A 13,757-nucleotide genomic window follows, 5' to 3' on the forward strand; every position below is an offset into this window, starting at 1 on the left:
CATACGCACATAAAGGAGGTCAAGGTTGCAGCTCAGAGTTAGTTGTTTTTTAATTTTTTTGAGGTTCATAGGGATGGTTTGAGGGACAGGAAAGGCATTAAGGATCAGGTTAGGGTTAGAGACAGAAATGTAGGGGTGTTAGAGGAGAGGCTGGAGCCTAAGCCTCTGCTCCGTGTTTAAAGGTCAGTGAAGTGGGGCTCGCAGACCAGCAAGGAACAAGGACTGGTGACCCCTTAGGTAGGCAATCAAGAAACCAATTTGAGGCCTAATGTTCGGGGTTCCATCACTGTTGAGTCTAATCCTGTAGTTGGGGTTCTTATCGAGGGTCCTCTTTCGCTGTCATCGTGAGTCCTAGGGTCAATATCAAAGATCAAAGCCCGAAGGTCGATTGGAAATCTACAAACATAGAAGCTGAAGTTCCAATGTCTGCGAATCCATGATTCCGCTGGAGACTGGAGTTAAAGAAGATGGCCTTTCCTGGCTTAGAGGACTGTGTACGCGCATGGGTGGGTAAGAGGGAGGAATGAGGCTTGTTTCTCTTGTTGTTGCTTTGTCACTTTATGTTCTGTGTTGTTCTGCCGAGCACTGTGGCCATGTTATGTCAGAATGTGTGGTGATACTTATGGGCTGCCCCCAGCACGTCCTTGAGTAGAGGCTTTGGAGAGAGTGAGAAAGTTTACCATGGTGTTTTCCGGATTGGGGACATGTGATATATGGATAGGGTTTTCTCTGCAATGGTGGAGGTGAAGTGGCAATCTGATAGAGGTTTACAGGATTATGAAAGACATAGATAGACTTCTCCTTTGGCATTATCTTTCCCGGGGTAGAAACATCTAATACCAGAGCTCGTGTATTTAAGTTGAAGGGGGGGGGGCGTAATTTCAAAAGTGATTTACAGGGAGAGACTGCCAAGTAGATTAAAGAGAGCCCCAAGGCATGGGGAACATGAGGATGACTAGTGAGGGTATGATTGATCAGTGAGGACTTCCCTTGAGTATTGACCCAAGAGAGACATTAACATTTGCAAGGATAGTGTAAAACAGGCTGGCATGCTGGAACATGTCAATGTTAAGAAAGAGGATCTGCACGAACTTTTGAAAAACATGAGGGTAGATACAACTCGGGCAGGACAGGGTAAACCCCGTTAATATGGGAGATTGCTGAAATTTTGGCAATTTCTTTGTATCCAAACTGGTCACAGATGATTGAAGGGTGGCACGTGTTATTCCTTCATTCAAGAAAGGGAGCAAGGATAACTCTAGGAATGATAGACCACGGAGACTCAGCAATTTGCCGGAGACGAATCGGACACCAATCGGAGGGACTAAACACATTAGACACAGGGTGACGACTTGGAGCAATGGGGGCGCGGCTATGCTGATCATGTGGGGGAACGCAGCGTGCGGATTGGATGCCACTTGCCACAGCCACGCCTGCGCACCAGGGGCTTTTCGTAGGAGCGGCGTAGGCGCCAGCCGAAGGGAGACTTCCCGCTCAAATCCGACTGGCGTCCGGGCGACGGGTCCAGTGCTTATCGAGGCTGTGTTGTATTGGCAGGTGAGATGAAGCGGGGGCGGGGGAGTTTTCGAAGGACAGAGGGTAAAAGTGAGGTGTGGTCGAGGGGAGTGGGCTGGGTTGTCGGAGAGTGAGGTATCGGGGTGTGAGGGGTCGGGGGGGTTGGGGTGTGAGGGGTCGGGGGGGTTGGGGTGTGGGGGGGTTGGGGTGTGAGGGGTCGGGGGGGTTGAGGGTGTGGGGGGGGTTGGGGTGTGAGGGGTCGGGGGGGTTGAGGGGTCGGGGGGGTTGGGGTGTGGGGGGGGGGGTTGGGGTGTGAGGGGTCGGGGGGGTTGAGGTGTCGGGGGTGAGGAGTTGGGGGTTTGAGGTGTCGGGGGTGAGTGTGAAGTGTCAGGAGAGACGGTGAGGTGTAGGGGTGTGAGATGTAGGAGGTGGTGTGAGGCGTTGGAGGGATGGTGAGCTGTCGGGTGGAGAGGTATCGGGGAGGGGGGAGGTGACGGGGTGAAGTATCAGGATGTGAGTGTCGGGGGGTGTGCTGTTGGAGGGTGAGAAGTTGGAGTGGAGGGGTGTCGGAGGGGTGAGGTATCAAGGCGGTGAGGTGTCGGGGGGATGAAGTGTCGTGGATATGAGGTGTTGGGTGTGATATGTAGGAAGGGTGAGGTGGAGGGGTGTCGGGGTGTGAGGTTTTGGAGGGGTGCGGTGTTGCGTGGAATGTAAGGTGTTGGGGTGTTAGGAGTCAAGGTGAGGTGTCTGGGAGGGTGAGGTGATGGAGAGGTTGTGAGGTGTCAGTGTCGGGGTGAGGAATGGGGGGCAGAGTGTGAGGTGTCGGGGAGCGAGGAGTCAGAGGGTGGGTGAGGTGTCGGGAGTGAAGTGTTGGTGCAGGAGGTGGGGTGAGGTGTCAGGGTGAGAGGTGTCAGGGGGCTGAGGTGTTGGGTGGGTATGATGTGTCAGGGGTGTGTAAGGTGTTGGAGGGTAGGGTGAAATGCTGGAGGGGGTGTGAGGTGTCGGAATAGGGGTGAGGTGTCGTAGGGGGTCAGGTTTCGGAAGGGATGATGAGGTGTCAAGAGTGGGGGAGTGAGATGTCAGAGGGGTGAGGTGTCGGGAGTATGAGGTGTCAGTGGGAGGGTGAGGTGTCTGGGAGAGAGGTGTCAGAGGGTGAGATGTCGGGGGCGAGTTATTGGAGCGGGGTGTGGTGTCGGTGGGGGGGTGAGGTGTTGGGGGGAGATGTGTTGGGCTGTGAGGTGTTGGGGTGTGAAGTGACATGGTGTGAGTTGTAGAAGATGGGATGAGGAGTTGGGGAGAGTGTGGCCTCGGTGTGAGGTGTCGGAGGGGAGGCTGAGGTGTCGGGTGAGGCGATGGAGCGTGAGGCATCGTGTGAGTTGTCTGAAGGAGGGTGAGGTGATGGGGTGAGATGGTGGGGGTGAGGTGTCAGGGAGTGTGAGGTATCAGTGGGTTGAGGTGTTGGGAGTGAGGTTTCTCCCCCTCCCCCTCCCCCTCTACTAGCCTTCTGCCCTCACCCACTTTTCCCCCTCTCCCTCACCCTCCACCTTTCCCCAAGCCCTTCTCCCCCAGCCCACTCTATCTCACAACCCTATCTCCTCCATTCATCCCTAGGCTCACTCTCCCCCACCCCCTCTATCCCTCCTTCCTCTCTTCTCTGACCCACCCCCCTCTTCTCTGACCCCCCCCCCCGCCATCTTCTCCGCCCCACCAGATAGGCTGTTGTCATAAGTTGACCCTTGGTTCCAATTTTAGCATCATGTCAATAGTTTGGAGTTTTTTCACTGTTTATTATGAAATTGTTAGTAATATTGCTGTAACTTTTACGTATTCTAGATTTTTCTGGGGAGAATATGGCTCATAAAACAACAGGACGCAGAAATTGTGCTAAAAACCAGAAGGAGAAAACAACCTATGATCCATTGTATGATTTCAGTGAGGAAAATGAGAAAAAATTGGGTTGTAGCTATGAGGATGATAAACTAGGTAAGGTACCTTTTAATTGTGTTTGTTCTTTGTTTGCATTGCATGAATTAACCTGTAAAATCCAAAATTACTGGTAGTTCTTGTGTGTGAATGTGATAGGCCAGCCTTCTGCCAACACAGTGGATTCTCTAGCATTGTTTAAGACTCCTCCCATCTTTCCCATAATGTCTTTGACTTCCTGCCATGAGGCAGGAGACGCCACAGAAAAGTAACCAGAACTATTAACTGGGTAACAGTTTCTTCCCCAGCACACAAGTCCACCTTGTCTGAATGCCCTACTGTTATGTCTTACATAAACATGCACCTCGCACTTTATGTCAATCTGTCAATCTTCAGGCTATGCTACTCAGGCACTTGTGCTAATATTTTGTGACTATTGCACTTTTTCCCCAGGGGAAAGATGTTTCATTTAGCTGTGTACTTGTGTACTTCTGTTGATAAGAGGTAGAACTACATCTTTAGAAAAAGGTGACAGGGGATCAGAGAATGTTGAAACTTTGTGTGTGGAGTTAAGAAACTGCAAGGTTTTTTTTTAAAAAAAGGGTATCATATATAGGCCTCCAAATAGTAGACAAGATGTGGGATTGGAAAAAGCATGTAATAATGGTAAGACACAATTGTAATGGGCGACTTCAGTATGCAAGGGGATTGTGAAAATCAGGTTGGTGTCAGATCGCAAGAGAGGGAATTTGTTGAATGCCTATGAGATGGCTTTTCAGAGCAGTTTGTGCTTGAGCCTACTTGGAGAAAACCTGTTTTAGATTGGGTGTTGTGTAATAACCTAGATCTTACTAGGGAGCTTAATGTAAAGGAACTCTTAGGAGACAGTGATCATAATATGATTGAATTCCTACTACAATTTGAGAAGCACAAGTCACATGTATCAGTATCGCAGTGGACTAAAGGGAATTACAGAGGCATGAGAGAGGAGCTTGCCCAGGTGGATTGGAGGAGGATACTGGTAGGGATGAGGGCAGAGCAGAGGTGGCTGATGTTTCTGGGAATAGTTCACAAGGCACAAGATGAAAATGTCCCACAGAAGTTGTCAAATGAAAGGCATAGTCAACCATGGCTGACAAGGGAATTTGAGAACTGCATAAAAGCCAAGAAAAGGGCATATAAGGAACAAAAGTGAGTGTGAATTTGGATGATTGGGAAAGTTTTACAATCCAACAAAAGGCAACATAAAAGTTATAAGAAAGGAAAAGATGAAATATGAAGGAAAACTAGCCAGTATTATAAAGCAGGATAGTAAAGGTTTTTTTTCAGTTATGTAGAGTAAAAGGGAAGTGAGAATTGATATTGGACCACTGGGAAATGATGCTGGTGCAGTTGTAATGGGGAACAAAGAAATGGCAGATGAACATAATGAGGACTTTGCATAGGTCTTCACCGTGGAAGACACTAGCAGTATGCCAGAGATCCATGAGTGTCAGGGAGCAGGAGTGAGTGCCATTGCTTTTACCAGGGAAAAAGTGCTAGGCAAACTCAAAAGTCACTCAAAAGGTGGATAAGTCGCCTGGACCACATGGACTACATCCCAGAGTCCAGAGAGAGGATGCTGAAGGGAAAAGGAATGTATTGGTCATGATCTTTCAAGAGTCACTTGATTCTGGCATGGTCCCGGAGGACTGGAAGATTACAAATGTCACTCCATTCTTTAAGAAGGGAGGAAGGCAAACGGAAGGAAATTGTACACCAGTTAGCCTAACCTCAGTGGTAGGTGAAGTGTTGGAATATATTATTAAGGATGAGGTTTGGGGTACTTGGAGGCTAATGATAAAATAAGTAAAAGTCACCATGGAATCTTGCCTGACAAATCTGTTAGTGTTCTTTGAGGAAGTAACAAGCAGCATGGACAAAGGAAAGGCAGTGGATGTCATTTATTTGGATTTTCAGAAGGCCACTCGTGAGGCTGGTTAACAAGATAAAATCCTCTGGCATTACAGAAAAAATACTAGCATAGATATAGGAATGTCTGACAGGAAGCAGTCTGAGAATAAAGGGGGCCTTTACTAGTTGGCTATCAGTGAGTAGTGGTGTTCCTCTGGGGTCAGAATTGGGACTGCTACTTTTCACATTGTCAATGATTTGGATTGTCACGTGACCGGCAACAATGAATATATTATACTCTGTAACATCAAACTCCAATTTAGTAATCTTCTATTTTTGTTTTTCATGTTACTCAAAAAACACTAACGAATTATGATCAGTGTAAACGATGAGTGGTTTCTGAGTAGTACCAACATACACTTCAGAATGTTGTAAAGCCAAAACAAGAGATAATTCCTTTTCTATAGTTGAATAATTTCTTTGGGTATTAAATTTCTTAGAATAGTAAGCTACCGGATGATCAACTTCATCACTCTCATCCCTTTGAAGTAACACTGCTCCTGCAGCTTCATCACTAGCATCCACAGCTACTGAAAATGGTTTTTCAAAGTCAGGGGTTTTGAGCATAGTTTTCAATTTATCAAATGCTTCCTGACAAGGCTCTGTCCAAACAGACTTTTCATTTTTCTTCAAGAGATTAGTTAATGGAAGAGCAATGTTTGCAAAATTCTTACAAAAATTTTCGATAATGTCCTACCATACCCAAGAATCTTCTGAGAGTTTTCTTACCAGTTAGAGTGGGTACTTCTGAAATTGCCTGAACTTTTGCCTGAACAGGAGCTAATTTTGCTTGGCCCACAACATAACCAAGGTAGGTTACCATGACATGACCAAATTCACTTTTAGCTAAGTTAATAGTTAAGTTGGCATTTGAAAGTCTCTCAAATAGTTTCTCCACCGTAGTAGTATGTGCTTTCCAAGTATTATTTCCTGTAACTAAATCATCAATATAGGCATCTGTATCTTTTAACCCATGAATCACACTATTAATCATCCTCTGGAAAGTACCTGGTGCATTCTCCATCCCAAATAGAAGAACATTATATTCATATAACCCAGATGGGGTTACAAATGCAGAAATTTCTCTACCTCTATCCGTCAGTGGAACACACCAATAACCTTTTAACGAATCAATCTTTGTAAAGAGCTTTGCTTGTCCAACTTTATCCACAAAATCATCTACCCTAGGGATTGGATATGCATCAGTTTTTGTCACAGCATTCACCTTCCTGTAATCTGTACAAAACCTAATACTATTGTCTGGCTAAGGCACCATAACACAAGGCGAACTTCAATTTGAATTAGAAGGTCTAATAATATTATTCTCTAACATATACTTAATTTCTTGTTCAGCAAGTTCACATTTTTCCTTGTTCATTCGATACGGATGTTGTTTTATGGGTTTTGCATCTCCAACATCTGCATGTGAAGCTACGGTGGTTCTTCTAGGAACGTCTGGAAATAAATCCCTATATATTTAAAAATTAACTGTTCAATCTGCTCTCTCTGCTCTGGCTGTAAATGAGCTAATTTCTCATCAATATTTTCCAGAATTGTTGAATTTGGTAACCAGGCTGAAATAATGTTGGGTTTAAAATGAGTTTCAGATGAATCATCTATTAAGTTTTTAGAAAGATCAGACTCATTATTGACCACAACAGTCATAGTAGCAGCCTCTTTCTCATAATACGGTTTTATCATATTTATATGACACAGCTGTGTTGGCTTTCTTCGATCTGGGTTTTTTATCATGTAATCCACATCATTTACTTTAGACTTAATCTCATAAGGACCATGAAATTTAGCTTGTAATGGGTTCGTCTGCACCGGGAAAAGAACCAACACCTTATCTCTAGGCTTAAATGATCTCATTTTAGCTTCCTTATCATACCAAGTTTTCATCTTCTGAGCCAATTTTAAATTTTCCTTGTCTAAGCTACAAGCTTTATGTAACCTTTCTTTGAATTTCAAAACGTAATCCAGCAAATTAGTGTGTACCTCTTTATTAACCCACTGTTCTTTCAACAAGGTCAAAGGTCCTTGAACTCTATGCCCAAACACAAGTTCAAAAGGACTAAAACCTAATGATTCCTGTACTGCCTCCCGTACTGCAAAAAGTAGTAAACGTACACCTTCATCCCAGTCCTTTTAATTTTCCACACAATACGTCCTAATCATAGTTTTGAGGGTAGAATGGAATCTCTTCAAGGCTCCTTGCGATTCTGGATGATATGCAGATGAGGTAATCTGTTTTGCTCCCAGTTTATAAACTATCTGCTGAAACAATCCAGACATAAAATTACTACCTTGATCCGATTGTATTTCCTTAGGCAACCCAAAATAAATTAAAAAAAAAATTTATGAGAGCCTTTGTCACAGTTTTGGCTGTTATATTCCTAAGAGGTATTGCCTCTGGAAACCTAGATGGTGTGCACATAATGGTCAGCAAATACTGATGTCCAGTTTTAGTGTTTAGCAATGGGCCTACACAATCCATAATAATTTTGGAAAAATGGCTCACCAAATGCTGGAATATGTTGCAGTGGGGCCACTGGAGTAACTTGATTAGGTTTACCCACAATTTGACACGTATGGCACGTCCTGCAAAATGTTGCCACATCTTTTCTTAAACTAGACCAGTAAAAATGTTTAAAAACCTTGTTCATAGTCTTCTTTACACCTAGATGGCTACCCAAAGGCAAAGCCATAGTTAAACTCTCATTTCGATAAACTGTAGGAACTACTGTCTGGTGATTAACTACACATTCTTCACTTGCAGGAATTGTAGGTGATCTCCACTTTCTCATTAATATTCCCTTTTCAAAATGATATCCTACTGGCACCTTCTCAATTTCACTATCTGGAAGAGTTTGTTCCTTTAATTTAATTATCTCAGGATCTGTACCCTGCTCTGCTATCATCTCGTTCCAAGATAAAGATAAATCTTCATGGTCAGACTTACTACCAAAATCCTGATCAAATAATGAAGGTAAGAAAGTTTCTGACACATCCTCAAAATTTGTATCCTGAGTTGAACAGTCATGGGTAACAACCTCATCCTGTACAGCAGTCTTTTTAGTCATAGCTTGGGTTACAACACAGGAAGAATCTGTGTTAGAATCCCTCTGTGGTTCTTCAGAAATAGGCTTTATTGTCAAATGCACTTCAGGAAAAACTCGTCCACCTGCTTAGTCATTCCCTAACAAAAGAGAAACATTCACAGGTAAACGGGGTTGTAGTCCCACTTTAACAAGCCCTGTAACTAACCCAGAACTTAAATTTACTCTATGCAGATGTACTGGCATAAGGGCACTCCCAACTCCTCTTATATAGTTTACCTCATCAGTGTCAGACTAGTCCCTCAACTTTAGAACACTCTCTGACATTAGTGATTGAGAAGCTCCAGTATCTCTAAGTATTTTTATTGGTACAGGATTAGATCCCTCTTGCAAGGATACAAATCCTTCAGTTATAAGATGTTCATATCCCCTCTTAACTTGGTCAGACTCTGACAAAACTTCATTGGTATTTATCAAACTCTGTGGATTTACAGGTGTTTCAATATGCTGCACGTAAGCATCTGGGACTGCTTCCTTTTTCTTTTTCCAATGGAAAACAGTTAGCTATTACATGTCCAGGTTTCTTACAATAATTACAAATAAGACCAAAATATCTTTCCCTCACATGTTTCCCTTCATCCTTACCTTTCTCGCTAACTTTAAATATGATTTCTGGTTTATCTTGACTCTCTGTGCTATTTTTCCTTTTAAAAGTCCTACCTGGAGAAAATTTATTCTTATGAATTAAAGCATACTCATCAACTAATTTAGCAGTCTCTTGCAATGTAGCAGTGTCCTTTTCATTTAAGTATGTCCTCACTTCAACGGGAACGCTCCTTTTAAATTCCTCCAGTGAAATCAACTATTGTGGCGGCTTGCCCACGCAGCAAGCGAACTGGCTCCAGCAGTCGCTAGCGAGACCGCAGCCAGTGGCAACTGAGAGGACTCTTGAGTGCGGGGCAGACCTCGGCCCGGAAGCCGACATTGCTTCTGCCTCGCAAAGAGCAGGGGTTGCTGGGAGCAGGTTACTTAAGCACGCACCAATTCAAACAGTAAACAGATCAACCCGACCCTGCTCAAGTCAGTGTGTTGTCTTCATTCGTGTATCAGCACGACTACACTCTTAATTTATTATACCCCCCATTCACATTTTTAGAGGAAAGCCATCTCTCAAAACACAGATTTCTGGTAGGCAAATTCCACAAGTTTTTTTCCACAGATTTCTTCAAATTTCTGAATCTTTCTCTATAAGCTTCCGGAACCAGTTCATATGCTTTCAATATATGCTGTTTCACAATATCATGCTCCAGTGCTTGCTCAGCATTTAAAGCTGTATAAACTTGTTGTGCCTTGCCTTTAATTACACTTTGTAACATCACTGGCCATCTTTCTTTTGGCCACTCTAAACTCAGAGCAACAATTTCGAAAAGTTGGAAATATTTGTCCATTTCTGCTTCATTAAATGGAGGAGCCAAAATAACCTCTCGACTAGTAACAAACTGTTTCTTAGAACCAGAAGCCTGATTCTTGGATTTTAATTTCTCCATCTGTAGCTCAAACTCCCTCCTTTTATCTGCTTCTCTTTCTTCAGATTCTCTTCCTTTTATTTGCCTCTCTTTTGGCCATTTCCGCTTTAAATTATTCAAACTTTATTGGTTCAAGATGTAACTGCATTTCCAGTGTACTCATTGGAAACCTCCCTAACACCTCATCATCAAACTTTCCCAAACTTTTATAATGCTCCACAATTTTCTCTGAATTACAAACTTTGATGTAACCTTCGTAATTCCTTTAATATCCAACCTCCTAGCAATCTCCGATACAACAGTTTTTCTCACCGTTGCTAATTCCTCCGGGTCAGGCGAATCCATAAAGTCGTCAATATTCATTGCTGCCGAATACCACGCACAGACCAAATAAACAAAAAGATTGGGTATTTCCCTTTTCCAAATCAGGTTGATAAATAAACAAGCACTTAAGCTCAAAATCGGAACAAATCTGGACGAGCCCCCAAATTATGTCTCGTGACGGGCAACAATGAATATAGAACTGAGTCAGGTTTTATAAACAAATAACCATTTATTAAACTCTGCTCAATATTAATAAAAAGATAAATGAAAATAGTTCTTAAAGTGGTAAATTCGAACACAGTTCTTAGAATGGTAAATTCAAAAGTCCAAGAGATTTATGCAGTCAATTAGGAGAGACTTCTCTGGAGAAGTATTTCATCATAGACGCGTCTTTCCTGCTGGTTCTTCCAAAGGATTCACGACGAAGGAAATAAACGGCTTAAAAGGAACTGACCTTTTTCTGGCGAGCAAACCCTGCACGAACTTCCTTGCTGTTTTGGCAGGAGTTATCTCTGATGCAGGTCACTACTTCTTGACCGAAGAATGAATAAGGTCTATCCTTTATGAAACTGCCGAATGACACCAACTTTACTTAACTCTGTGAATTCCTGAATTTTGGTAAGGTCTTCACTCTCCAATACTACTTATAATAGAAAATAGAACTCCATAAAAACTGCGTCATCAGCTGAATACACAGCAAAAACGGAGTATCTAACACAAAACTAAACAAACTAACTGCCTCACCAGGGGTCTACCCTTATATACGTGGCGAGAACAGGTCACCATGTGACCTCACATCGGTGGGAAAATTACATCATGTGACCTCTGCAAGACCATTACATCATCCTCACAAGACAGTTACAAGATATCTATGAGGTATGTAACAGGATAATGGAATTGATGACTTTGTGGCAAAGTTTCTGGATGATACAAAGATAAATGGAGGGGTGGGTAGAGCTGAGGAAGCAATGCGATTGCAGCATGACTTGGACAAATTGGAAGAATGGGCAAAAAAGTGTCAGATGGAATGCAGTGTTGGGAAATGTATGATAATACACTTTGGTGAAAGGAACAATAATGCGGTCTATTGTCTAAATGGAGAGAAGGTTCAGGCGTCAGAGGTGCAGAGGGACTTAGGAGTCCTCGTGGAGGACTCCGAGAAGGTTAATTTACAGGTTGAGTCTGTATTAAAGAAGGCAAGTGCAACGTTGGCATTTATTTCAAGGGGAACAGGATATAAAAGTAAGGAGGTAATGCTGAGCCTATATAAAACACGAGTCAGGCCACACTTCGGGTATTGTCAACAGTTTTGGGCCCCATATCTCAGAAAGAATGTGTTGTCATTAGAGAGAGTCCAGAGAAAGTTTACGATGATGATTCTGGGAATGAAGGGGTTAGCATGTGAGGCAGCTTTGGGCCTGTACTCACTGGAACTTAGAAGAATGTATGGGGATCTTATTGAAACCTACTAAATGTTGAAAGGACTAGATAAGGATCATGTGGAGAGGTGGAAGGTATCCAGAACTAGAGGACACAACCTCAAAATTGAGGGTGACTTTTTAGAACTGAGGTAAGGAGGAATTTTTTTAGTCAGAGATTAGTGTATTTGTGGAATGCTCTGCCAAAGACTGTGGCGGAGGCCAAGTCTGTGGGTATATTTAAGGCGAAAGTTCTTAGTTTCCTGATTAGTCGACATCAAAGCATCAAAAGATATGGCGAGAAGGCAGGTGTATGGGGTTGAGTGGGATCACAATCAGCCACGATGGAATGCCCCAGTTCTGCCCCTATGTCTTTTGGTCTTGTGGTCTTATGATTGAATTACAATAAACTTGAACTTGATAAGATGGCAGCACATTAGAGTGTCACCTTCTACAAATTCTGCAGTATACAACCTGCCACCCCAGGTTTGAGTTATCATGTCACCTGTAGAGCATTGTTGGGACTTAATCCTTAAACCTGAAATCTTACCGATAACATTATGGAAGTATCTTCCCCAGAAAGATCACAGTGGTTCAGGAAGCTGGTTCACCAACATCTGCTGAGATGTAGTTGTGTTGGGCAATAATTAGTGGTCTTTGCAGTGAGGCAATATTCCAAAAAAAAAGCAATTGATAAAGAACTTTTGGCCTGCAAGAACTTAGGACATTACAGACTTTCAGGCTAACATTTTGGGAATTCTGATTGCTCAGGCTAATTTATGTTGTCTTGCTAAATTGGCAATTTGCAGGATTCAAACAGAACTGTAATTTTCCATCTTTGGGGGAAGAAGTAGTCTTCACATCCAAACATGTCCACTGAATGCAGAAATGTCACAGTTCGGCAACTGAATTGTGGGCCTAGCACCAGTCCTAAGATCACAAGATACAGAAGCAGAATTAGACCATTTGGACCATTGAGTCTGCTCTGCCATACCATCATGGCTGATTTAGTATCCCTCTCAATCCCATTCTCCTGTTTTCTCCCTGTAATCTTTGGTGCCTCTATTAATTAAGAACTTATTGACCTCCACTTTAAATATATCCAGTCATCCACCTTATTTTTATACTCCGTGCATTGAGATATAACACTTTGAGTAATGGATTTGCTACCTTTTTTGATTCTGCATCCCTAGTGCACTCACTCTGCTGGCTGCAATTATGCTCTATCATCTGCCCGCCCTTCCTGACAGTCTGACTGCACACTATCTTTGCTTTTTTACCATCGGTTCTATCACTTCACTCTGGTTCCCATCCCCCTGCCAAACTATTTTAAACCCTCCCCAACAGCTCTAACAAACCTGTCTGTGAGAATATTGATCCCTGTTGGATTCAGGTCCAACCTGTCCTTTTGTACATGTCATATCTCCCCCAGAAGAGATCCCAATGATCCAAGAACCTGATGGTCTACCCCTTGCACCAGCTCCTCAGCCATGCATTAATCCGCCAAATCATCTTGTTTCTGCCCTCGCGTGTGACCTATGTAGCAATCCAGAAATTACTGCTTCATAGCTTTCTGCCTAGCTCTCTCTCTTCAGGAACTCTTTGCTTTTCCTTCCTATAGCATTGGTACCAATATGTGCCAAGACATCAGGCTGCCCTCCCTCTCCCTCCAAAATACTGCGGACGCGATCCGAGACATCCCTGACCCTGGCATCTGGGAGGCAACGTACCATCTAGGTGTCTCGTTCACATCCACAGAATCTCCTGTCTGCTCCTCTGACTATTCAGCTCCCTATCACTTCCACTCCCCTCTTCTCCCTCTTTCCCTTTGGCAGCCTAGACCCATGCTTGGTGCCAGTAACCTGGTCTCCATGGCATTCCCTGGAAGGTCAGCCCCCACAACAGCATCCAAAAGGGTATGCTTATTATTGTGGGAATGGCCACAATGGTGCTCTACACTAACTGCCTATTCATCTTCCCATTCCTTCTCCTGTTAGTCACCCAGCTACCTGCCTCCTGCAACTTAGGAGTGAGTACTT

The 13,757-nt window shown here is 43.5% G+C and overlaps 1 protein-coding gene across 4 annotated transcripts in view; it reads left to right on the forward strand.

The window, feature by feature from the left end:
• Positions 1-1,430: 1,430 nt before the first annotated feature.
• Positions 1,431-13,757, forward strand: part of LOC140209884 (synaptonemal complex protein 3-like) — a 189,158-nt gene continuing 176,831 nt past the window's right edge. For all 4 annotated transcript variants that reach the window (XM_072278513.1, XM_072278514.1, XM_072278515.1 and 1 more), the window contains exons 1-2: positions 1,431-1,557; positions 3,349-3,498. In XM_072278513.1, the coding sequence (XP_072134614.1) occupies positions 3,366-3,498 (133 nt within the window). In that variant the 5' untranslated portion in view covers positions 1,431-1,557; positions 3,349-3,365. The remainder of the gene's footprint in view (positions 1,558-3,348; positions 3,499-13,757) is intronic.

This window comes from Mobula birostris, chromosome 14 (genome assembly GCF_030028105.1).
Source record: "Mobula birostris isolate sMobBir1 chromosome 14, sMobBir1.hap1, whole genome shotgun sequence".
Classification (NCBI taxonomy): Eukaryota; Metazoa; Chordata; class Chondrichthyes; order Myliobatiformes; family Myliobatidae; genus Mobula; species Mobula birostris.